The 24654-nt window shown below is 41.2% G+C and overlaps 2 protein-coding genes across 4 annotated transcripts in view; both read right to left on the bottom strand.

Annotated features, from left to right (window-relative positions):
- Positions 1 to 18504, bottom strand: part of kmt2ba (lysine (K)-specific methyltransferase 2Ba) — a 28972-nt gene extending 10468 nt beyond the window's left edge. The window contains exons 1-18 of one of the 2 annotated variants that reach the window (XM_070846021.1): positions 18202 to 18504; positions 14231 to 15767; positions 13704 to 13870; positions 13000 to 13086; positions 12350 to 12506; positions 10110 to 10380; positions 9297 to 9358; positions 8873 to 9121; positions 8045 to 8157; positions 3886 to 4713; positions 2786 to 2899; positions 2444 to 2590; positions 1570 to 1662; positions 1236 to 1353; positions 924 to 1037; positions 631 to 821; positions 361 to 462; positions 103 to 213 (exon numbers count right to left, since the gene is read on the bottom strand). In XM_070846021.1, the coding sequence (XP_070702122.1) occupies positions 103 to 213; positions 361 to 462; positions 631 to 821; positions 924 to 1037; positions 1236 to 1353; positions 1570 to 1662; positions 2444 to 2590; positions 2786 to 2899; positions 3886 to 4713; positions 8045 to 8157; positions 8873 to 9121; positions 9297 to 9358; positions 10110 to 10380; positions 12350 to 12506; positions 13000 to 13086; positions 13704 to 13870; positions 14231 to 15767; positions 18202 to 18504 (4764 nt within the window). The remainder of the gene's footprint in view (positions 1 to 102; positions 214 to 360; positions 463 to 630; positions 822 to 923; positions 1038 to 1235; positions 1354 to 1569; positions 1663 to 2443; positions 2591 to 2785; positions 2900 to 3885; positions 4714 to 8044; positions 8158 to 8872; positions 9122 to 9296; positions 9359 to 10109; positions 10381 to 12349; positions 12507 to 12999; positions 13087 to 13703; positions 13871 to 14230; positions 15768 to 18201) is intronic. The other variant, XM_070846022.1, reaches the window with a different exon arrangement.
- A 3103-nt stretch (positions 18505 to 21607) lies between these two features.
- Positions 21608 to 24157, bottom strand: LOC139215113 (oocyte zinc finger protein XlCOF22-like). 2 transcript variants are annotated; one of them, XM_070845965.1, is made up of 4 exons: positions 24027 to 24157; positions 23821 to 23936; positions 22915 to 23058; positions 21608 to 22816 (listed from the first exon to the last, which is right to left on the bottom strand). In XM_070845965.1, exons 1-4 carry the CDS (start codon positions 24124 to 24126, stop codon positions 22133 to 22135), a joined length of 1044 nt encoding a protein of 347 aa, XP_070702066.1. In that variant the 5' UTR covers positions 24127 to 24157; the 3' UTR covers positions 21608 to 22132. The 2 variants fall into 2 exon arrangements, with proteins under 2 accessions (XP_070702066.1, XP_070702067.1); XM_070845966.1 differs by having other exon boundaries at positions 24010 to 24083.
- Between the last annotated feature and the right edge of the window lie 497 nt (positions 24158 to 24654).

Raw genomic sequence — 24654 nt, 5'->3', positions numbered from 1 at the left:
AAACTCAGGAAAAAATATATGATTTGCATTGGAAATCAATGAAGCGTGGGTCTCTAAAAATAAACAAAACCGTGGGAGATTTAGGAGGTGAGGGAAGCTTACTTTGACATAGTGTGCCCTGGCCTGGCTGGTCGGTCTCTGATCCTCGGGGAGAAACTCCTCCTCCTTCAGCCACTTCCTCATCACAGACGCGACATCCGTATGGAAAGATTTCTGAGTGAGGAAGAAAAAGGAGGTCAGAGCATCTCACAAGAATGGTTTTCAGGAAGAAAAAAAAAAAAACAGAAGCAGGAAGAGGTCAAGAATATCACACTGTGCCGGTTCCCATAAATAGCAGATTATTAGGAGGATTATACTCACTATTGAGGTGTAACTGCCTCTTTTAAACTTCTTCTTCATGGCTTGTAGATCACACACTGATTGCTGTTCCCTGACAAAGTGTGTGTTGTTTCTTTCCTGACACTGAAACACAAAGAAAACATTTCATGTGCTGATAGATAGTGACTTTTATTTAAATAGAGGCATTTAGTTAACTATAAAAATCTTGTCACACTTGTCACTTTAAAAGTCAAACATACTGCTTTAGAGGACGCCTCTTGGGATATTGTGTGTCCAGTGAGTAGCTCTTACCGCTTTACAGATAAGGAGGTGCTGTGTGGTGTCATTAGAGAGGAGGTCAGTCAGCACCTCCTCCAGCCCGACAATCAGCCTGCTCTGCAGCTCCTCCTTCATGCTGCTGTGTTCACTTTGGTGCTGGCTGCAGGGCGAACACTTGAAAAATGCTTCTTCTGGTTGATTTGACAGCAGCCCAAAGAGCTCCTCTGAAATCCACGATGAGATATTAGTGAAGTCCAATGATGTCGTGTTTGGTTTGAATGAAAACTCGGGATGATTTTTTAAGTTTCGGGTATAAATAAACTCACCGGAAAGTCCTTCACATGCGTAATGAATCCAGTGGCTGCACTCTGAACACTGAATCATCTCTGTCGTTTGGCTTTCGTCGTCATAACACTTGTGGCAGACAGTGCAGAAGTTACCTGATGTAAATGCAGATCACATATCAGTCAAATCATCCAGTTTTAGTGCGACACATTTGAACGATAAAGACATAACGTACAGACCAGTCCAGGTCATCCTCCTAAGCAAAACTGCAGCTGTTTGGTCCAAAGAACCGACCATTCACAAACGTCATTGCAAATCCTTCACAGAACACTCGTGTCTCTCAGAAGTCTTACCTTTCTTATGCAGAAGCGTACAGTCAGGACAGAGGTCCTGCTCGTGGTTCCAGGTCAAGTCCCACGTCTTTCCAGGAGTCACGCCACAGCTTTTGCAACGAATGCATGTCATGCACACCTGCATAAATACACAGCCATGCCACAAAATTAGCAAACACACAAAGCCCAAACAACGAACAAACAAAAATGCATAAATTGTCTGTGGTGAACAGTGTGTTGTGTGATGGCTGTCTTGACCTTCTGTGTTAAATATCATTTTTGGTACATAGTCAAGAACTAACCCTGACTTTTGGCAGGGAGATTTCTGAATAATTCAAGGCTATTATGCAATTACCCAAGGCATGTTGCAGTTCATAGGTTTTGGGTAAGTTGGTCCCAAGCATGAAGGGTGGTAGGAAGTCTGGCATCTCCTGCACTGCAACGCAGGCTAGAGAGGGGGAAAAAAAACACACACACACACAAACACAAGGGTAAATTAACTATGAGTTAATCAATGGGGTAGATACTTGACTAGCACCTGTGCTATGTCCTGACAAAAACAAAAATCTTCTTAATAAATCTTAATAATACACAGGGAATCTTAAAAATGTGGCATGTTAAATTCAAAGTTTAACTTGATAAAAGTAATTAAAAAATAGCCCCGTAAAAGCTTCAGATAAAAATGAACCGTACGGTTTTTGTCACCCATCACCTCTATTAAAAGTACATTAGCAAGCAAAGCAAGGGTGGGCTATATGATCTAAAATGAATTTATTTATAAATAATTTAAGTATTTTTCACTTTTTGGATGGTGACAGGATTATATTATGATATTACGTAGTAGCCTGACCTGTTCCTTTATGTAAATAAAGTTAACATTGTCATAATAAATGTAAAGTAAATGGTATGAATCCTTATCAAACAGAGACATGCAGAGTATTGTGCATTCTCAATGGCATGTATCTTGCAAAAAAAGCATATTATGCATAGACATAGTATTCAAAAGGTTGCTTGTTCACCATGGACACAAATAATCCATACCATCACAGCCACCCACTCCTGTTAGAAAGGGCCAGTGTGAATGGGAGGGATGATTACAGCAAGCGAGGCTGGTTTAAATGGACATGAGCACCCAGCTTAAGACAGACCTGAACAATTATGAATCAAACGCTACACACACTTAGGGGAATCTTTTAGTTTCACGTCACAAGTGATGCTGGGTTGCATACCTTTGTGTTCTTGCTTCGACGGCCACAAACATGGCAGAATTTGCAGCGCCTGCAGCACCAGTTCTCCTTGTTCTCCTTTATGGGGCGCTCCTCTGGTGAGAGGCAGAAACTGTGGAAGGGCTCACAGCAAATCTGGCAGAATATCATCTGATGGAAGTAGGAGAAAAGAGAGTGGAGCAGTTTGGTCACATGAATGTTATAATTGGCACTGGCAGAGCACCAAAACAACATTTTTAAGACATGGGTTTGAATATATGAACAGTAAAATGCAGAGAGCTTTATTTCGGTGACGCGCTCCATATGTTGTCAGACTATTCAGGCTGTGGGAAAGAGCTGACTTACCTCATGTCGTCCTTTACTGGCACAGAGCAGGCAGACGGGTTGTGGTGTGGTAGGGACAGACGTGAGGACGCTGAGGCCACCCATGAGCCAAACATTCTGGACAGCGCAGTCCTCCTGGTGGACACAAGGAAAGAAAAAGAAAGCAGGAGGAAAGTCAGTTTCTTCTTTTGGTATTTTGAGGATGCATACGCACATTAACATGAATCAAACTTGTGAAAAAAAAGCTGTTACATAAAGTGCCCTAACAACTACTAATAGCATGAATGTTCCTCAGCATGTTAAAGTAATAAACATTCTGCTCAAGTATTTTTTATTTGTAACACCAAGATGAAGGTAATTAATATAGTGCAGTTTTGTAATACAGCAAATGTACTTTTTGTTGTCTTGTAAACCCATTAGTTGGGCACTTTGTGTGCATGACATGAAAATAAAAGAAACCAAAATGAAAATCATATTCTTATCATTTAGTAGACACTTTAAGAACCTGACAGTATGAAGAGCCTTCACTTCCAGTAAGGGGACCAAATGTGACCTGATTATTACTCTGATACTCATACATCAAATAAAGAACAAGGCTGTACTTACAGAGCAGTACAATCCCTTGTTATGAGACACCTATTTATGTTCCTTTGATTCCTTACAAAGCTCTAAAATGAGTCATAATCAACAGAGATTTATATTTTTATATATTTTGAAGATAAGACTGCTGCCTCTTTTAAAGTCAACTCTTGTCATTTTTGGAGAACGTGAAGCTGTAAATATACTGATTGTGTTGAAAAGCAACATGTGCCCAGTTTTGTACGTAAAACAAATTGAAGGAAGTTTGGTTTTATTCCAGAAGCCGTTAGACTTGTGAACAGCCACACCAACCTTTGAATGATAAAAAACACCTGCATTTTGATCTTCTTTTTGTGCGTCTTTGTGGTGCTGGATGTTGTTGGCCAGCTATGGATTGGCCACTGTAATTAATTCTAATGTCTTTCTGACTGTAACAGAATAGTTTGTGTATTTATGTTTGCACTCCTGCTGTCTCAAATTGGCCTCTTTCGGAATGAATTAAGTATTGAAGTGACCCCAGTGATACTGGTACAAAAACTCACCTTGAAGTCCACACGAATCTTGTACTTGTTCTGCAACAGGCCCTTTTGGGGAAATCCGTTAGTTAACCCAGTCAGGGTGTTCACTGACGCACACTCTGCAGGACTCTGGGAACGAAGGACATAGTGTGGATCAGTTGCTGGACAGTTTTGCAGCGCTGTCGCTTTTACAGAATCGTCCTCCTTCTCTTCAGGCTGACCCCCTCGTTTGTCCTCCTGCTCCTCTTCCTCCTGTAAATCTCTGTCTGGATCGACAGTCTGAGGTAGCACTTCGGTTTTATGCTCAGTTTTATCTTTGTTAGCTCTGTGTGTCTCAGTCAAAACATCTGGGGGCTCCTCAGACTCAGGATGTCCCCGAGAGCACAGCTCTGAGGAAACCTGTGTCAGAGATGAGTGCGGTGTGGACTGGGGATGTTGTTGGGATGATGGTATACATTTGTACGAATTCAACGCTGACTGCACCACAGACTGGGGCAAACGGTGCAATCGTAACAGCAGAGATTTCTGCGGAGCGTCTTTTATGGGATGTGGTGAAAGTGGAGCAACGGGATGTGTTACAGGCGGGGACGATTCTGGAGGAGACTGTGTTGTGGAATGTGAAATAGCAGGCTGTGTAGCAAGCTGGGACAATTTTGGATGCGACCGTGCCGCACACTGATCCAGACACAGGGGCAACTGCTGTGGCAAAAACAGAGCAGACTGCAGGATAAAATCAGGCAGACGGCACAAGTGTATTTGGAGCTGCTGCTGCCGCTTCGGCTTTGGGGTCCTGGATGGGCTGGTTTCTGGTAAACTTTCTCTGGTCTCCGTCTCTGCCGTGCTCTCCTGTTCCTGTGGACGAGGGGACCGCCTAAGCCAACCAGCACGACAGGTTCCAAAGATTTACTAGATACTAATGACATGCAGAGGCGGCGGCCGGCAGCAGCCAAGGAGACAGAAAAGGGGTGGTGCACTATGTTTTTGAGAGTGAGTCAGGAATAAGAGATAAGAAAAGGTCAAGAAAATTTAGCAATTGCATTCAGTATGAGTAGAGACAGGAAAAGTACACCAGGTGTGGCTTGGAGTAGATTTACACACAAGTAAAGTATGTTTCCAGTTCAAAGACAAAAATAAAACAACTAGTTTGCCATTTTTCTGATGCTTATTTAGAAATTCAACCGCTGTCAAAACACTATAAAACATTAAGAAATCATTTGGCATGTTTAGTAAAGGTTTTTAAAAAGGCTGATATCACTGGTGTGTAAGACGCACGTAAAGTAAATAGTATGAGAACAAGGAAAAACCATCTTAGATGGTATTACTTATAGATTTACACTGCCCTATCACTACACCTGGAAAAGCAGATGTTAGCTTGATCCAGTGTAAAGATGTTGCTCTGATTTTGTTCCACAACAGAAAGGAAGAGTTCACACTAAGATGCATAGTGTTGTTCTCTCATTTTGTTAGTTTCAGAAGAGGGGTTTATTTATTTTTCCTGTGCAATATGCAGTGTGCTTTCACTATACATTAATTTCTGCAAGATTGCTAGAATACATATGTATGTAGTATAGAAGAGTTCCATGTTAAAAGACTTAGTGATCTCTGTACTTTTCTTGTTGTATGTTAAGCTGGCTTTTTTTATTTAAAAAGGAAATTGAAAGTAATCTTAAGCCTACTAGAACTTTTGGAAGTCTCCTACAAGTGTGTACTAATGTCGCCACGTCCAGACAGTAGTAAAAATGACCTAAACCCACTGGCACACTGCTTTTAGTTTAAATCTAAGACACATGCACACAAACCGTAGCGGGTACATGCAGGTATTTGTGGATTTTCAAAAGGTTTGTGCGTGATTACATTCATGCAAGTACTCCAATTAGATATATGCATATTGTATTATATACAATCAAATTTCTTGGACAACGGTCTCCATTAGGCATTCACAACTGCCACATTTTTATGGTCAAACATTCCTAAAAAGTAGTCCATCATCAAAAAGGTTTGAATAAACAACCAGTAAAGATGTGACTAATGCAGGCAGGAATGGTGAAATAGAAAAGTCCTTCAGTGGCTCTGAGAGGCTCTTGACAAATGAGCCGCAATCTGATTGGACTAAACTCCCAGCAGGCTTTTCTGAGCTGGAGATAAGGTTTAACTGCATTGACAACATGGCTGCTTTCTTGCAGGAATAGCAGGAGTCTTTCCTTGGCTAAATACCTTAAATTCTGTTCATTTGACATGGCATAATTTAGAAAATGATTGTTCAAACAAATCTGCACACACAGCTTCCCCAGCTGCATATATGCTGTAGTTCCATTGTAGCTTCATTTCTGCACCACACATGGACAGCTAGTCCACAACAACGCACAGAGTTGACCAGTGGCTTTGATAGTTGACTAGTCGATTATTTAAAAAAAACAAAAGAAAGAAACCCACCAGCATACTGTCCACAACCATTGACATTCTGCTGAGTTCTTCTCCTACAGAAAGTTGCCAATGCCCTACTCTGTTGTGACCACTACGGACAAATCTACTGCTATCAAAATGCACAGCCACGCGTGAAACTGAGTGAAACCACATGTTGTTGATTTTGTGTACTTGCTTCCTCTTTATTTTCATCTTCAAAGTATGGTGGCCTCCTTTGTTGCTGATGTGCTTTTGAAAGAGGAGGGAGATGGAGTTACTGGCTTGTGGCAAACAAACCAGTGAGTGAGCATTTGTATATGTATCACTTGACAAAAACAGCACCACCAATTTGCAACCAACATACACAGATGAAGATAAATTCCAACACCTGGAGGCAGCGTCTATGCAGAAACATGGGGGGATTTTTTTTTATGAAGAATGGCAAAGTATTCAAGCAATGCAGATTTAAATGTAAAAAAAATAGGCACAAATCATGTGAATCTGCATTAACACGATTCGTTCAAGCCATAGCGAAGAGCTTCGACAGTGGACAAGCAAACTGTTACAAGTTCACGTTTGCTTGATTAGATTGGCAAGTGATTTTGAAGAAGTCAGATGTACATGCCATGGAGAACAAGCAGAAGCAAAGAGTCAGGCAGCACAGCCAAGATTTATGCTTTAACTCAAGTTATGACGATGTCACAGCCCCTTCAACAATGAAATTAGAGTTAGGAAGCGATGAGGGATTTTACTGATCAGTTATACAGATGATCAAAGTCATTATGGGCTCCGTGAAATATACGTGTAGCTGACAGATTTATAATAACATCATTAGATATTATTTAAAATATTGCATTATTGGATTTCTCTCAAAAATTAAGTCGAAACACATGATCGCTGAATATATATTTTTTGCATTATCATTTACCAGTTTAAATTGGCACTACTCTCACAGGATCAAGTGATGACATCAGGTCATTGTGACTGATCCATTTTTAATGCTCACGCATTAAATGATAAGAGGTGATTCCTTCTTTGTGACTGGCTGTTTGCTGAATCTTGAGGCCTGCCGCGATGAAAAAATCCCCAGTAGAAGCGCTGTTTTAAACCACGTGTGATTAATGCTGTACTGTAGATGTATGATCACAGAAGAAAATACTAAACTCATGTGGGCTAAAGGAGTCTGGATAGTCCTGGTAAACTGAAGTTAGCCAAAAGTATTTGAGCACAAGGCACCATCAAAATTACGTACTAGAACTAGAACAGGGAGTCTATGTTGTGCTTCTATCAAAAAGAAAACTAGGCGTGTCATGAACGCAGCATAATTTGTCCATAATTTATAAAGCCAGAGGTTAAGTACATGCAAGGTGTTTAACATGATGGAAAAACTTCAGAAGCAGAAACATTAGAAACAGAAGATTGAAAGATGTTATCAGAATCACTCATTCCAACACAGATCAATAAATTAAAATCAGAAAACTGACTCAGAAAGATGAAGACCTGGGCAAAGTATTACTTGGAAATATTTGTAGGTGTTGTGTAAATCTTGATCATTCACTATGTCAGATGAACAAACAAATTTGTCCGTTTGAAATAAGAAATAAATACTTTTAACCGTGTTTTTTGTATCATTACATTCTTTAAAACACCACCTATCAGGTAATTTAATATGAGCAAAGACTAATATGAGCAAAAAACCTTTTCCAAAAATACAATTTGACCCAGGTTTGAATAGGTGGCACACCGGAGGCGAGGAGGGAAATCTGCCAGATGTTTTTACCTTGAAAGCTCTGGGTCTGCTCCCAGCTCCTCTGGAGAACGGCCGGCGCTGCCTCACCGCCTCGGTTGGAGGATTGTCTGGCAGTGATCCGCCATCTTGATGAGGAGGAGGATCTCCAGAAGAAGACAAACAGATCTAAGACACAATTCTGATGCTTCTTCAAATACTGCTTTCAAAAAGATTCTCGCAAATTCTAAATCACTCTAGCGCTGCATTAATTGCTTCAGTTTACCAAGCTTATGTCACATTTCCTTTAGAACCAACACCAGTAGAAATTTTAGCCAATCAAGTGTTTGCAATGGAAACGAGTTTGCTGCAGAGGGAGAGCTGATTTGACTAGCCTCTCTTCAACTTGCTCAATGTTGTCTTCGTCTGTCAGCCGACGCTACACAAACATACACATAAGGATTGTGATTGGACAGCCAACTATTTCCTCTGGGCTATCAGTTACAGTACAAACCTCTACATACCTACAAAGATATCACAGACAACTGCAGTGTCAGCAATGCAACACTCGGTCACATAATTAGAAATCAGTCTTATTTTCTCAACATCTTTCATTACATCGTCTGAGAGCCCCTGTTGGAAGCACAGCTGGAAAATGGTGCAGCTATTAAACAGTTTTTCATTACCTGGTCTTGACAAAAGTTATCTGTTTTATGGGTAGGATATTTAAGTTGTGGTACTTTGTGATGTGTTCCCTGCAACAAAGCTCTGAAATTAACATCAGAGATCTTTAAGTTAGGTTTAGCCACCTGCAAAAGCAATTCAGTGGCAAGATAAGACACTTGGCAGTGGTTTGAGTCATAAAAACAGAGCTCTAGTTACCTTGGTTACTAGCAGCTGATACGTTGGACTTGGCTGTCGATTTATCCGCCTTGACCTCTTGTTCTTCTCCCTCCTCCTCCTCTTCTTCCGATTCAGACTTCAGCAGGCTGCTGTAGGAGCGCGGTGTGACGTTACGCAGGGACTGCTTCCTGACTCCAGGAGCCATCGAGGACGATCCCTCGTCCGCCCCTCCAAACCTCCAGTTTGCATCGTCACTGCTTGAGACGCCTGACAACCGCCTCGCCTGGACTGATGAAGGGGAGCCACATGATTAATTTTGTAAACTAACTAAACGTTTGAATATGTTGCCGAATTTTTTTTGTTTCTGTTGACTTTGAGAATGAATGACAGTAAATCAGACACTGGAGCTGAAATATTCATGGCGGGGTACAAATGAGAGGAGGAGCAGCATCTAATTACTTACGTTTCAGTGGTTTGATGATGCGTTCAATCTTTGCTTTCTCAATCTGCTCACACTTCTTGTATCTGATGAAACAGAAAAATGTAAAAATATATGTACAAGGTAAATTGCAAGTGTACACACCTATGAATATGCTCAACAGTACGACTCAACTTGCCTTTATTAACTGGATTGTTTAGTATGTTTTACTGAAAAGAAATAAAAAGCATTTTCAGGTTTACAAAAAAGCCTTACTCAGAAGTGAATTAGTATTTTAACTCAAACTCAAACATTTAGAACCTTATTCCGAACGCTTATGTCAATTTTGTCAGTCCAAAATGTAAAATATGTAAGTGATTACTTTTCAGCTTCAAAGCAAAAGTTTGACTTTAGGGAAAACTTGCTTTCTTACAGAGGCTTAGATGAGAAGCTAGCAACCAGTCTTATGCCTGTACTGTGAATATGAAGCCAAAGCCAGCTGCTGGTTAGCTTAACTTAGCACAAAGGGTGTAAAAGTTAGCCAGACCCTGTCCAAAGATAACAAAATCTGTCTACTCACACTTCTAAAGCTCATTAACTCACTAGTTATTTAAAAAAACAACAACAAAAAAACACTTGTTACCCTTGGACAGTGCCACACGGGGCTTTGTTGAGTGCTGGTTACAGTAAATTCTCAAACACTGGCCTTTATTTACCTCAGTGGCAGAGAGAGCTCACCCACAGTGTGAGAGAAATGCCAAAGCAAAATAGAAATCTTGCGCAGTAAAATTAGCCTCTTCACCAGCCTCCTGGCTCTATAAACTCAACAACCTGAATCTTGTGATTGGTTCAACTCACATGCAACACTGCCGCTTGGTGTTGGGCCCCCCGAACTTGGGCTTATCCAGGCAGTTGATACACTTTGCGCAGTCCTCCTCTATTAAACAGCCTTTGCAGCGTCCACAGCGCCGGGAACGGCCTCCACCGGGTGCATATCGCCTCAGGGCCTTCCTTTTCCTGAACCTGCGGCCCTTCCCCCTCCCCCTCCTCCTCCGCTGGATGTTTTCCTGAGAGACTACCCATTGAGCCCTGCCCTGATCAGTGATGTCATCGTCATCATCTGCCACATCTGCAAGCGAGAGACGGAGAGGATGAGCCAAGAGCCAAGACACACAAGTAGCACATCAATAAGTACATGTGATGAGGGGTGACATTTGGATGCCAGAACTTACTATACAGTCTGCAGGAGACATGACAGGTCTAACTCCTGTGACTGGAGGTGCTTACATACTCATTTACTGATCTTTTTTCCAACAAGCGAGCCTTGTTTGTACAGCTACACGTTACTACTGGCTGCTTGAAGTGGTAGAAATCTCTCTAGGATAAAGTTAGGTGACTGGACGAACACATCAGGAGTCTCTGACAAATCCACTGCTGGTGGAAATTCCCCTAACCGTACCTTTGTGTCTGGTAGTTTTCAAAACTACCAGATATAGATTTTAAAGCTCTTTACCCCCCCAGTGGTAATATTTTAATGCCGGCTGGCAGAAAGCAACTCCAGACAGAAAAACATTTCTCACAGGTGGTGATTTTAAATGAATAATGTAGCAGAAGTAAACCTTGTGTAAGGATCTGTTTTTTTCCCCCAACAAAACTAAATGTGTTCATTAGGAGACAAAATTCAGGGCAGTGAGTCTATTTGTCAAACGGCACTTCCTCACCTCATACTGAGTGATGCTCACTCGACCAGTGTTGGGTATAGCTTTCCAACAGCGGTGGCTAATCTGTGTGTGACAAAAGATATTTTGGCTGGAAAATATTTTAGTTACAACTACATTGAGCTAACAAAGCAGTTTTCTGTGTTCAGAAAATTGTGCCCTTTTACAAAAGAGAATCTTATTTTTTTAGGGTTGTGTGTTCATAACTGCAGAAGCTTAACTATGTTAGTTTGAAAGAATATTTTAGCTGGTGACTGTTTACATTATTATACACTAGCAGAGCAGCTTTGCCAAACAAAAAATGGCAGAAATTACTTTAAGTCTGCACAATGCTATTGAAGCATTCTAGAGAAATTGGTTTGAAAAACAGTTAACCTACCTGAGAGGATGGTTATTTACAGTATCAAGTCGATCTATTTTTTTTTAAACAATCAGTCTGAGAATGATGTGGGAAACTCCAACTACACAGTAGCAACAGACCTCTTTAATAGCACACAGAATGCATTTTAATGTCAGTTTTTCACGATCATACTGGCCAAAATGTTAAAGTATGATGGAAAACCAGCAGGAACAATGTTGCCTAGTAATCTTTATGAATATATAATTTTTTCCCCCCCATCATCTCAGAGCAGAATAGAGCCGATATAAAGGAATTAATGTGACCTGGACCCCAATAAGTGTAAAAAATGAATGAATGGATTAATAATACTAATCATTAATTAATTACAATAAGCCTTTTAATGCCTTTTTTTTTTTTTTTGAAATTGAATTCAGAGCTTTTTAAGATTCTCAAGATGCCCTCCACTAAATCAAGTGATGAAGTCATCTTTGGTTGAGGTCCCTCCTTTGTGTTGTGCGTCAGTTTCTCGACATTTCAACCAGATCCTAACCAGCGAGAATGACACTGAATAAATGCATTAAGCATATCTGTTAGCAGTGCCAGTTTATAACCTTCACGTCAGCATGAACCATGACCGCACAGCTTTTGTTCCTCCTGGTCCAGAGGAAAGGGGGCACACATTTGTCTTTCCAAGCACAACACAAACTAAATAATTCAGCATTCCAATTCACCATTGTAGTGAACACATTGCAGTACATATTACATTCATTGTATAGTGCAATCACAAAGTTTATATTGTGGGTAAATTCTTGTAGTGGCTCAAGAATGTGCACACATTGGGAAAAAATGTATCTTTTTTAACTTTTTTCTTTTTAAAATCATGTTAATTCTATAAAATGCCAGTATCTTGCTTATTGAACTTCAGTTAAAATCTTTGCACGTTCACAATGCAAAATGCACCGAGGTGCTCACCCTTCTCCAAGAGAAGAAGGGAAAAGAGATGTTAATTTCTAAAAATAACCCATGTAGATGCAGTGTACCCTCAGCTGTAGGAGAAAAGGTGATGCCCTCTCTCTCGTGAAGTGGCAGGGCGCTGAGTCTGGGAATATCATCTGGCACCAACGCACGGGGCTGCCCCAAAGCCACCGCTGCTGCCCGACAGACATGTTTGATCCTCGGACCGCCCAGTGGCTGCTCCTGCACACAAACACAAAAGATACTGTGAGATGAGGAAATATTTGGCTAAAAACAAACTACTATCACATCACACTAACAATATGATATGTAGCTCCTTGATAAAAAACAAATGATAAAAGCTAATTCTCTAATAGTGACAACACTGATCAATATATTTCATAAAAACATATGTTTCTACCACTGAGGCACTGATGCCATCTTGTAGTTGTCTTCACTGATTGTTTTGTAGTCTATTAATTTTGCATGTGCTACAAATAACCTGTATAAAGACACACAGTAGCAGCAAAGGTTTGTTTTCCACTGCTTTATATACAAAATAAAGTGTCTGACTCTTATGGCTCAACACCCTTATTCAGGCAGTCCTGAGCCCTTAATAAATGATCGAGGTAAATCAGGTGATTGCAACAAATGCACTGAGCTGAGGCTGCTTGGATTCATTCAAACCAAGACAAAAGAACATAAAAAAAACACATTTTCAAGGTAAAAGAATTACCTGAGGACCAATATCTTTGGGAGATGCACCAACTCTGCTCCTCCTCCTCCTTCCACTAACTGGTACTCGTGTTTCTCTGGAGCTCAACTATTGGTCCAGACAAGAGGGAAATACAGGGTTTTCAGAATCAGAATCGGAATCAGAATCGGATTTATTGTCATCATACAGCAAAGTACAATGAAATTCTGTCTGACCTCTCCCATATAACATACCAACAAGACAATGTATGAGTGTAAGAGATTATGTAAGAGATTCCTAAATAAACAGCCTGAAATGTAATATAGGAAGATAAAACTATTTCTCTTAGTGGAAAGCTTTAGCCAGCAGCCGTTTGCAGCATATATCAGGTTCTCTGATTCATTGTAGATTATTTAGTCAATCATTTCAACAATAAATTGATTAACAGTCCAAAATGTAAGATGTTAATTTCACAATTATATAACACATACAAAAGCAACAAAATCTAATTTTGAAAGCTTGGAAACAGCAAATATTTTTGCTGTTTTCCTAACAAAGTCGAGGAATTGGTCCAGTGAGTTATAATTTTAGCACTAGACATTTTGGTTGCTTTGGAGCTCTCTACAACGTGCAGTCATGTATACCAGGCGAAGGAACCCCCCCCCCCACCACCACCACAAATTCTGACCATTTTAAAGAACATAATTTTCTTCTACTTCTGCATGGCTTTGATCTTTGATTCTTACCTGTGATAACTTGAGCTGCTTCTGCTGATCGATCTTGATGAGCTGGACTTTGGCTTTCTTCAGCAGGTGGAGCATCGTCTTATTAGCTCCACTGAGACCGACTCGATGGCTCGGCCCGCTGACTTCCGGCGCCTCTTGAACGTCCCCAGTCATGCATCCTGCTTCATCTGTACCAAACAGCATGAATAAAGCAACTATGGTCAGAGGATGTAGAAACAAACACCTATCAAAAGCACAGTACCACCTATTGAACTAAACAGTGAAGCAATCACTTCAGTTTGTTAAATTATCTATTTGAAATTTCCAGGCTATTCAAATTTTTCATAGTGTTCTCTGGCCAAGAGATTTGTTACATTCTCCAATAAGTCTTTGCTGTCATCTACAATTTAAAACCACGTCATTATTCCAGGAGAGATTTTGAAAGAGAAGCGCATGTCGGAGCTTCAACAAACATTTGTAAAAACAAGCCCAAAATTAAGTAGCAAGATCTTCATAAATAATTAAACACAAGTAGAAACGGTCCTTACTGTTGCTGCCTGTATCTCCTAACGGCGTATGTGTGGGCATTTCCACGTCAGTGTTCACCATCACGGCTAGTTTCCTCACTACACCAGGCGAGTCCATCTCCTCCATCATGAGCTTTGACCTCCGTCTCTTCCGGACATGGGAGGTCAAACCGTCGCGGTGGTGTGCATAATCCCCCAGAGTGTCGTGCTGCCCTTTCTTTTTCTCTGCCAGTTTCAAGGTCAGTTTCTTGAGGTTCTTGTAGATCTCTAGGTGGCTCGTGCCTGGACTGGGTTTTGACGAGAACTTTGTCACTGCAGATGAGCTGTCAACCGCAGATGTCGAGTCGCTGTCTGACTGCAGCGAGTTGTCATCATAGCTCGACTCCTGACGTGATGGACTTGGTTTTCCGTCGTCTTTCTTTTGACTTTTCAGCCATGTTGACAGAGAACCCTTTGGAAAGGGAATCATTTCCTCGTCCAAGAACCTCTTTGGAGCTTTAATAACACGGGAGGAACGCGCACTCATTACAGGGATGGAGGAGTTGTTTGAACTCTGCTGGACTTGTTCAGAAAACAAGCTGGGCTCACTCTCTGACGGAGTGATATTCTGACACTGCAGCTGCTGCTCATTCCCTTTTGGCGCTGGTGTGGCTGGAACAGGCTCGGGCACATAGGTGTAATAAACACGCCTAGTGCGATTTCGAACCAGTTTTGGACGACTGATGATTGGAACGTTTTTTGGTGACTTTCGCCTTTGCCCAAACAAAGATTTGCGTTGTTGTCTTTTGTGTGTTCTCTTCTCCGGTGATTCTCCAGCTTCGCTCTCGAGGGGCATCGCTGCCTCCTCTCCACTCTGGGCGCCGGCCTCAGCACCAGCCTCCGGAGAGGCACTAATTCCCTTAGCCATTCTCTTTCTCTGCCGTTTGTGAAAGGATGTGAACGACAGAGTCACTGCTTGAGATGTGCGTCTGGTGTGCCCAATTTGAAAGCCCCTCATGCGTTTTGCAGATCTCTGTGGCTGGGATTGGTCCGTGTCAGAGTCCTCTGACACCTCGCCTTGTTCTTTGACCTTGGAAGCCTTCCTCGCACCCTTGACTACTGTCAGAGCGCTCACCAGCTTATCTCGCTTGGTGCCACCAGCTGAGGTAGCGGCTGTTTGGTTTTGCGTGCTGCCTGAGTCTGCTGATTTTCCTGCTTTCCTGATAAAGTCAGCTGATCTTGTGCTGCTCTGTCTACCTGAGGCCTGCTCGTCTGCATGTTTAGCTTTAGCAGTGAGAGCTACTTGCCTGCTATGCAGTTTAATTACCACCTTGGGTATTTCTTTGTCTTTTGCCAGGCTCTCTTCGACACCCTGGTCTTCTTTAGGAACCCTTGGTACAATTTTCCCAATTATAGCCGACTTTGGGGTCTTGGGTATAATTTTTCCAACAAGAGGCTTTGCCTCCAGAGAGTGGTCTGAAGCTTGAGGAGGCTTCTCTTCTAACGACGACTGAAGTACAGTGGCAGAGGTTTTCTGCGGGCGAACTGTTGTGGTCCCAAATCCAGTGAAATCTTCCTCCTGGAAAAAAATGCAGAAAATAAAACCTTTAAATGGCTATAATACAAGATTTAGTCAAGACTGGTATACTGCACACTACCTGATATAGCTTAAAACTTAACTAACAATTACAACAGGACGTTTATATAAAATAGACGTGGCATATCTTATGGCATATCTTAAATATCCATCATTTCCATACAGAGAGCTGATATGAAAGTGGTAATGAAGAATTAAATAAGAAGAAGAATTAAATAATTAACCACTTTGTCTGGTCAGTAATGTGATGACAGTGAATGGGTTCATCAGGTGGTCTTATATTTCACATAAGCCACTGCAGACATTAGGCAGCTCAAGCAGGAAACAAGTCATTTTCAATAATTTCTCAAGTACTTCTGGGTGAATCATTTGATTATCAGGTATTAGCCCTGCAGAAAATGTTGTTCAGCATCAGCACTGCTCTCTACTCTTACTCCAGTGTTGCATCAGTGTAATACTGAGGCACCAAATGAACCAAATTTTGGTTTCAGTCAGTGAGTCAGTTATAAGAAACTCTACAGAGATAGTCTACCTGTGACACTCTCTTTTTAGTGAGATATATGGCAATATTTTCTTTCAATATATTTTGTGATAAATCAGTGGTGTAACACTCAAGCTATGGAAACATTAAAAACACTGCATTTAAATTGAATTATCTCCAAAAAAAAAAAAAAAGGAGTGACATTTCAAAGCAGCAGAGTACTAGAAATATACATTCAAACTCAAAAGTTTAAGTAGATGCTTTTTCAGTCAGTCAGCCTCCAGCATCCTCTCATTTAGGCAACAGTCTGCCTCAGATGCAACGATTGCACACTACAGTAGATCAAAAGCACACTTCAGCATGACTTCCAATTACTCACATCCATCTTCATGTGCAAAAAAAAAAAAAAAAGACGACTCTATAGATTTGTCAGCAAACTCCCCTAAAAACTCCCCTAATGATACCTGGTCCAAAGCACTGCAGAGCACAGGAGTGTGTGTGGCACTAAGTGACGTGTGGTACTCCAGTTGAGCAGCAGACACAAGCTTTAGCATGGGCTATGTGACTCTTACAGTTCACTCTAAAGAGATTGCATCAGTGAAGTCCGACTGATGTCAGACACTAAGGCCCCTGCTCTGGAGATTAAATAATATGATTGGATCCACTCTGTCTGGCGGAGGCTAAAAAGAGACCACCTTAGAAGTAAAGGATATCTCACATACTGTCTGGCTTCTTCACAGTGTAGCAGATTCAAGTCTGCTCTTGTGTGTCATATAATATTTGTATCTCATTATGAGCTGTGCATAGAGCATCTGTAACACTCAGTTCAACAAACCTCTCACAGTGTATGTGAAATCTAAATAATAAAGTGGGCCAATACACAATGCTTTTCTCTGACTGCATAATACAAATGCATATGTGCATATTTATTACAGAACATGATAAATGCCACCTAGGATACAGCACTCCAATAGTGTGAAGATGTCATCCTCAGTGCGCCTGGTCCTTCTCATAAATGTCAATCAATAAGACTTGATTTCACACAAGCCCACCGATCACGCCTGCAGGTGGAATGGCTCTTTGCTATTATTCATTATTTCTGTCAAGGCCTATGAAAGCAACCATATCGTGGTCATATAACTTTTGCAGCAGCGTGCAGACAATCAAGAGTGAAGTAAAAGTAAAAAGGTCTGACCTCTCTTTTAATATAAAAAAGGGAAGGTCAGCATGATGGGAGGGGTTAATGTTTGCAAACACAGACGGTGCAATTATGATATTAGGTTACAGAAAGGCACTGAGCAGGATATTTCAATGTGCTGCTATGCCTCCCACGTAAAACTGACGTTCAAAACACCGAGCAGTCAGCTGACAGCCCCAACGTGGAGAGTGTGATCCCTAAGTTAGCAGCAGCAGCGACGTTTTAACTACGACAAAGATTAGCAGCTTGTGGGTGTCAGCAGCATGTGGCAAGTTCAACTCAACTAAACGTGTCGTTTGGTTAACACACAAAGACGTGCCCCGGTTTCCACAACAAAACGTATCCACGGTGGTTATCACACCGCCAAAGTTTCCGCCTTAATGTGCTTTCATGCAAACAAACTCAGCGGGACAGCGGCGGAGCTCTGTTGCAAATCAAATAATTAATATGGCAATTTAAAAACACACGATCAACTACAAATATCCACAGAAGCAAGCAGACAGGGAATTATCACCCATTTAAAGCATTACGTTAAGTTACCCTGCAGGCAAACAGCTAGCTACAATGTCTATTTTGGGCTTGTGTTTGCCAGTTAGCATTAACTAGCCCTGCGTTAGCTTAAACACTTTAATAAGTAAATTATTTTAAATGTCGTTCTTTTAAACGCACGGGCTTCATGTGGCCCATTAGACGTATTATTACTCATCTAGCTGACATGCTATCGTTAGCTTATTCACCTCCTCACTGTCGCTGGAGACGAACCCCGCGTCTCTCTGCCGCCTGTGCTTCTCCGCCACCCCGAGCAGGCGCAGCAGGGACGGGTCCTCGCTCAACGCCAGGCCGATGTTTACGGGCCTCGGCCCTCCGGCAGCCAGCTCTCCGTTGTCCGAGCCCAACCTTCCGCGTTTGGTGCGTTTGTCCGACCGCAGCCTGCTGCGAGCCGTGCACGGCCGACCCGGGAAGCGAGCCCGGGCCGGCGCTGGGGTGCTCAAGCCCGCGACGGTAGCGGGAGATGATAATCCGCCTCCCGATGCCGCCATTATTTACTACAACAACACGGACGGCGCGCTGGCAGAGGCTGACAGCAGCGATGTGAGAGGCAAGATGGACTGCACCGAGGCAAAGGCGCGAGATAGAAAGGAACCACTGGTGCATCATGGGAAAACGAACTTCTCCGGCCTCTGGCGAATCCAGTTCGAAACACCAGGCGACTTCGCTTTTGAAGAGCAGCTTTCGGGTGTCAGGGTTTTGGTTATTGTTGTGTATGAAATAAGATTTGCGGAATTTAAACCCTTTTGCATTACGATAGTACCAGTGGTGGAGGAAATACTTTGAGCAAAAACAACAATATCTTAATGTAAAAATACTACAACTCCTCAAAAATTAGAAATAAAATGTAATTACATCATCAAAAGTAAAAATACTAGGTCAAGGTTGTATTGATAATGGAACTTATTTGAATTATTATGTAGTGAATATTTATATCTATGATAATACTCCATATTTCATGAAGGGATATATTATTTTCCATATACAGTCGTATGAAAAAGTTTGGGCACCCCTGACAATTTCCATTATTTTCATTTCTAAATCATGAGGTGTTTGGATCAGCAATTTCATTTTGATTTATCAAATAACTGATGGACACAGTAATATTTCAGTAGTGAAATGAGTTTTATTGGATTAACAGAAAATGTGCAATATGCATCAAAACAAAATTAGACAGGTGCATAAATTTGGGCACCCCAACAGAAAAATCACATCAATATTTGATAGAGCCTCCTTTTGCCAAAATAACAGCCTCTAGACGGTTCCTATAGCCCCTAATCAGTGTCTGGATTCTGGATGAAGGTATTTTCGACCATTCCTCCTTACAAAACATCTCCAGTTCAGTTCGGTTTGATGGTTGCCGAGCATGGACAGCCCGCTTCAAATCATCCCACAGATTTTCAATAATATTCAGGTCTGGGGACTGGGATGGCCATTCCAGAGCATTGTACTTGTTCCTCTGCATGAATTCCTGAGTAGATTTTGAGCAGTGTTTTGGGTCGTTGTCTTGTTGAAATATCCAGCCCCGGTGTAACTTCAACTTTGTGACTGATTCTTGAACATTATTCTCAAGAATCTGCTGATATTGAGTGGAATTCATGCGATCCTCAACTTTAACAAGATTCCCAGTACCAGCACTGGCCACACAACCCCACAGCATGATGGAACCTCCACCAAATTTTACTGTGGGTAGCAAGTGTTTTTCTTGGAATGCTGTCTTCTTTTGCCACCATGCATAACGCCCCTTGTTATGACCAAATAACTCAATCTTTGTTTCATCAGTCCACAGCACCTTATTCCAAAATGAAGCTGGCTTGTTCAAATGTGCTTTTGCATACCTCAAGCGACTCTGTTTGTGGCGTGTGTGCAGAAAAGGCTTCTTCCGCATCACTCTCCCATACAGCTTCTCCTTGTGCAAAGTGCGTTGAATTGTTGAACGATGCATAGTGACACCATCTGCAGCAAGATGATGTTGTAGGTCTTTGGAGGTGGTCTGTGGGTTGTCTTTGACCATTCTCACCATCCTTCGCCTTTGCCTCTCTGATATTTTTCTTGGCCTGCCACTTCTGGCCTTAACAACAACTGTGCCTGTGGTCTTCCATTTCCTCACTATGTTCCTCACAGTGGAAACTGACAGCTGAAATCGCTGAGATAGCTTTTTGTAGCCTTCCCCTAAACCTTAACATTGAACAATCTTTGTTTTCAGGTCATTTGAGAGTTGTTTTGAGGCCCCCATGTTGCCACTCTTCAGAGGAGATTCAAAGAGAAGAACATCTTGCAATTGGCCACCTTAAATACCTTTTTCTCATGATTGGATGCACCTGTCCATGAAGTTCAAGGCTTAATGAGCTCACCAAACGAATTTTATGTTCCAATTTATCAGTGCTAAGTAGTTACAGGTATTCAAATCAGCAAAATGACAAGGGTGCCCAAATTTTTGCACAGCCTATTTTTCACATCTGATACAATTTCATACAACTTAATATTGCTACACTAAAAATCTTTGTCTGGAAAATACCCCATTACTTAGCTTTTATTAGAAAATGAATGGCATGCCACTGTGATCGTTTTCTGTGCAGACAGAGTAAATTATTATGCAGCCTCAGAGGGGTGCCTAAACTTTTTCATACGACTGTATATGTAAATATATATTTTATGGAACATACACTGTGTATATAAATCTTTAACTGGGAAATGCAAACTAGCAGTGAAATGAATGTAGGGGAGTAAAAAAAAAAGAAATATGAAAATTTAAATTAGCATTAAATGTAAATAGCAATACCTCAAAAATTGCACTTAAGAACAGTACCTGAATAAATGTACTTGGTATTTTTTCCACCACTGGATAGTGGACAAAAATCACTTCATCATATATCATTATATTAAATCTACCCATATTTGTATGAACAAAGCCAAAAATAACTTTAAGCTTTGAGCTGTATATTACAGAGGAAAAAATTCACATCAATTACAGGTTGGACTTTTAGGCATTTTTGTCATAGAATCAAGAATTTGTTGATTCGCATCCAGTTTCCCAGTGTTAGTGGAAGTATGCAGCCATTTTAGTTGAGTGTTGATTTAGAAAAAGCTGCAGGATCTTCATTCTTTAGAGAACAATACCAATCACAAGATGTAGTTGGATGTGTGTGCCTTCTTAAAATGAAATAATAGATTATAAAGTTAAATGTTGTGCTGCTAATTCTGTTCATTATATCTATTTTTCCTATTAAGTCCTACTACACGTCTAAACATTTTCAGCTGTGACAGCGATATGTATGATACCACATCATAAATGACATGTATGCACAGTAAAATTGAATATTTCATAGCTATAGTAGTGAGGGGCAATACTTCTGACTTGATCAAAATTATGATACTGGATTATTGTGAAAGCAAGTGCTAAAAAAACAAGCCTAAAAACAAGCATTTGCTTCTGATTTCTAAAAAATCTTCTAAAATTGTCTCTAGACTCCACCCACCACCAGCTACACAGATAAAGAGTAAATGGACGCACTTTATGCTTTTCTACTTTAGCAGACAAGGAGTTTTCCATTTTGCCTCATTCATTCTTTAACTCACACAAACAGACACAGATGAAATGTAAGTAATGTTTAATGAAACAATTATTTACTTTTGGAAAGAGAAAAATAAGACCCAGAGATTACATAATTTTCCCATAGTACAGAATCCTATACATTGGCCCGTTTATCGGATTTTGGATTTTATTATGTTTAGGACTTACATTCTCTGTGCATTTGTCACCTTTGTGAGTTTTCCTGAAAATAAAATAGCACAGTTAAATACTCCCACACTTGAGTGAGAATTGGCTAGTAACTCTACCATGAATATAAAACATGTCAGGTACAACAGAGGTAAGGCCCTTGAGACAGAGGCTCATACTGAACATAAATCCTAATTATGTACAGACCGGCACAGAGTTTTATTCACAAGTGTAGGATGTAGTCCTCCATAATTCAATTGTATTGCATAACCTTGTTTCAAAAACTCTCACCCTAAAATATTCACATAAAATCTTCTACCTGCAAAATATGGTAGAAATACTCTGACAATCATTGAACTGAGTCATGTAGGATGAAGTTGCAGTCTTTTCCCCATATATTATCTTTTTTCCGCTACCTCCCCTCCCACACTGTGGGTGTTCTGGTGGATCTTTAGGGTGCTCTCTTGTTCAAAGCACTTTCCACAGGTGGGGCAGGTGTATGCAGAGCAGTGAGCCCTGTTCAGGTGTGCTTTGAGCTGCTCAGGCCGAGCAAAGCTCTCACCACACTCTGTGCATGTGTGAGCCTTGCGAGGGGGAGGCCCGTGCGTCTCCCTCTTGTGCGCCCGCAGGGCTGTGACAGAAGGGAATATGAGGTCACAATCTGCTTCAGGACAAGGGATCTTGAGCTCTGTTTGTGGCTCATTGGAGGGGCATCCCTCTTTGGTAGAGTCATCACATCCCGTGCATTCTCCTGCTCCCTCTTCTTGTTTGATCTTCTTGTCAACCACCCCTCCTTGAGTTGCGTACTTTGGCTTGCGGCCGCGTTTTTTGCCTTGCGGCTTAACGTTACAGTTTAGATCACTAGCAAATTTCTCCTGGTGCTGCAGGAGCTGTTCTTCTGTCTGGAAACCATGACTACATTTGCAGCATTGGTAGGTGTTGATGTCGTCAGCCACTATGGGGCGCTGAGGGTGCACTGCGATGCGATGGTTGCGAAGTCGTGAAGGACTAGGGAATAAGGCACCGCAGTCCCTGCAGGGACACCGTCGTTCTATGCACTCATGTCGTCTGTGTTTGTTCAGCTGCAAGACATTTAACATTCATTATAGACAATTAACAATTATTTTATCATTTCCCAACCACAAAAAACAGGCTTACATGTGGCCTGCTGCCCCCTCACCTCAGTGAAGGTAAAGAAGTTTTTCCGACAGTAAGGACAGCGGAAGGGCTTCTCCTCTCTGCTGTGGGTGGCCTGGTGCTGGCTGAGCTCATTGGAGGAGGTGAAGCACTTGTCACACTTGTAGCAAGTGAAGACGGTGTCGGTCTGCAAAATTATGAGCAGAAAATTGGTTAAAAATATGAAACTAACTCAAGGCTTTATTCACAGATTGTATAAAGGTGAATGAATGGTGTTTTCTCTTTATCCAAAGTGATATTATGTACCAAATAACTAAATTATGCAGAACATTTACTGACATTTGTACTGAGAGCTGAGAAATTTTTCATCTGTAAAACATCTCATACATTACATAGCTTGGTCACAATTCTTTCATAGCCAAACTGAAGGGATGCTCATCAAAAATGTTTCTAAATTCTAAAATACTGATATAAAAATATAATCTATACAGCATCTCACTTCATTCTGCAGTTGCAATCCACAGAAAAAAATCCCTAGAGCTGAAATACTGAGTCAATTTTCATTTGTCATTTTTCAACGAAAAATCTAAATTTACTGATTTCAGCGTTTCACATGCAAAGAAATTCTGCTGCTTTTTGTTTTTTATAGCAGCATGCTTCAAGTATTTGGATTTTGATATTGTTGATTGGACTAAATGAGGTATTGAATACATCAGTTGTATGGTAAATTATCTTTTTCATGTGTTGACTGGCAACCAGTCCAGAGTGTATCCCACTTCTCGCCCAAAGTCAGTGGGGATGGCTCCAGCCCCCCCTGGATGGTGGACGGACGGACGGAAGATGGATGATGGATGGATGGATACATTTTCATTTGTTTCACATGAATTGAGTTCGTATCACTACTTTAAACATAACTAGGAATTTTTAATATTTTTTGGCTATTGCCTACCTGCTGCAGCTGCTGTTTGTACTGATCCCGATGACTCTTCCTCATGTGTCTCTCCTTGGCTTTGGAGTTACAGAAGGTGATGAAGCACTGAAAACACTGGAGACTCTCATGCTGATCTGCAACACAATGAGACGAGAAGCTATTCATCACAGTCTGTCTAATGTGACTGTTGTGAATGCATGCATTTACAATAAATGTCAGCCTACAGGACTGCAGGGAGGTGGTCACAGGTTCAGACTTGATCTCCGCTGAGGTGGATCTCATCTCACTCCCAACAATGACTTGCTCTATCTTCACCATCTCCATGCTGATGCTTTCAGACACGACCCCTCCCACATGGAGCTATAACATAGGAGCACACATATAATGAACATGCAGCATAGATGTTAGGTTATCGGGCAAAGCTAAACCGAGTACAGAGGATGGCTGCAGTAGCAGACACTGGGCTAGCTGAGTGAACCCGCGTACGAAGCATCGTGATGGTTCGGCTACATAATTAAAGATTAGGGTTAATGAAAACATGGTATAACTCTAAGACACATGAAGAGAGTTGGGTTTTTATTCACTTCGGGGAAACTAGTCCTAAAATAAAAACATAAACAGGTAACATTAGGCCTGGGCTAGTTGACAGGAGGATGGAGGCAGCAGACAGTGGTCGTCATGCACAGCTCATATACTTATATACTGTAACAATATTGTGAAACAACATTGTGTTGCCTTTGTTTACTTTCGTTTTGTACTTATGCACTTTCAAGCTGCATCAAAGCGATGAATGACGATTATTTTTTACCTGCTTCTTTGTAAACAATTCAAAAACGCATCTATTTCTTACCG

The sequence above is a fragment of the Pempheris klunzingeri genome, chromosome 16 (assembly GCF_042242105.1).
Source record: "Pempheris klunzingeri isolate RE-2024b chromosome 16, fPemKlu1.hap1, whole genome shotgun sequence".
Lineage (NCBI taxonomy): Eukaryota > Metazoa > Chordata > Actinopteri > Acropomatiformes > Pempheridae > Pempheris > Pempheris klunzingeri.
This window is presented reverse-complemented; position numbering and strand designations above follow the sequence as displayed.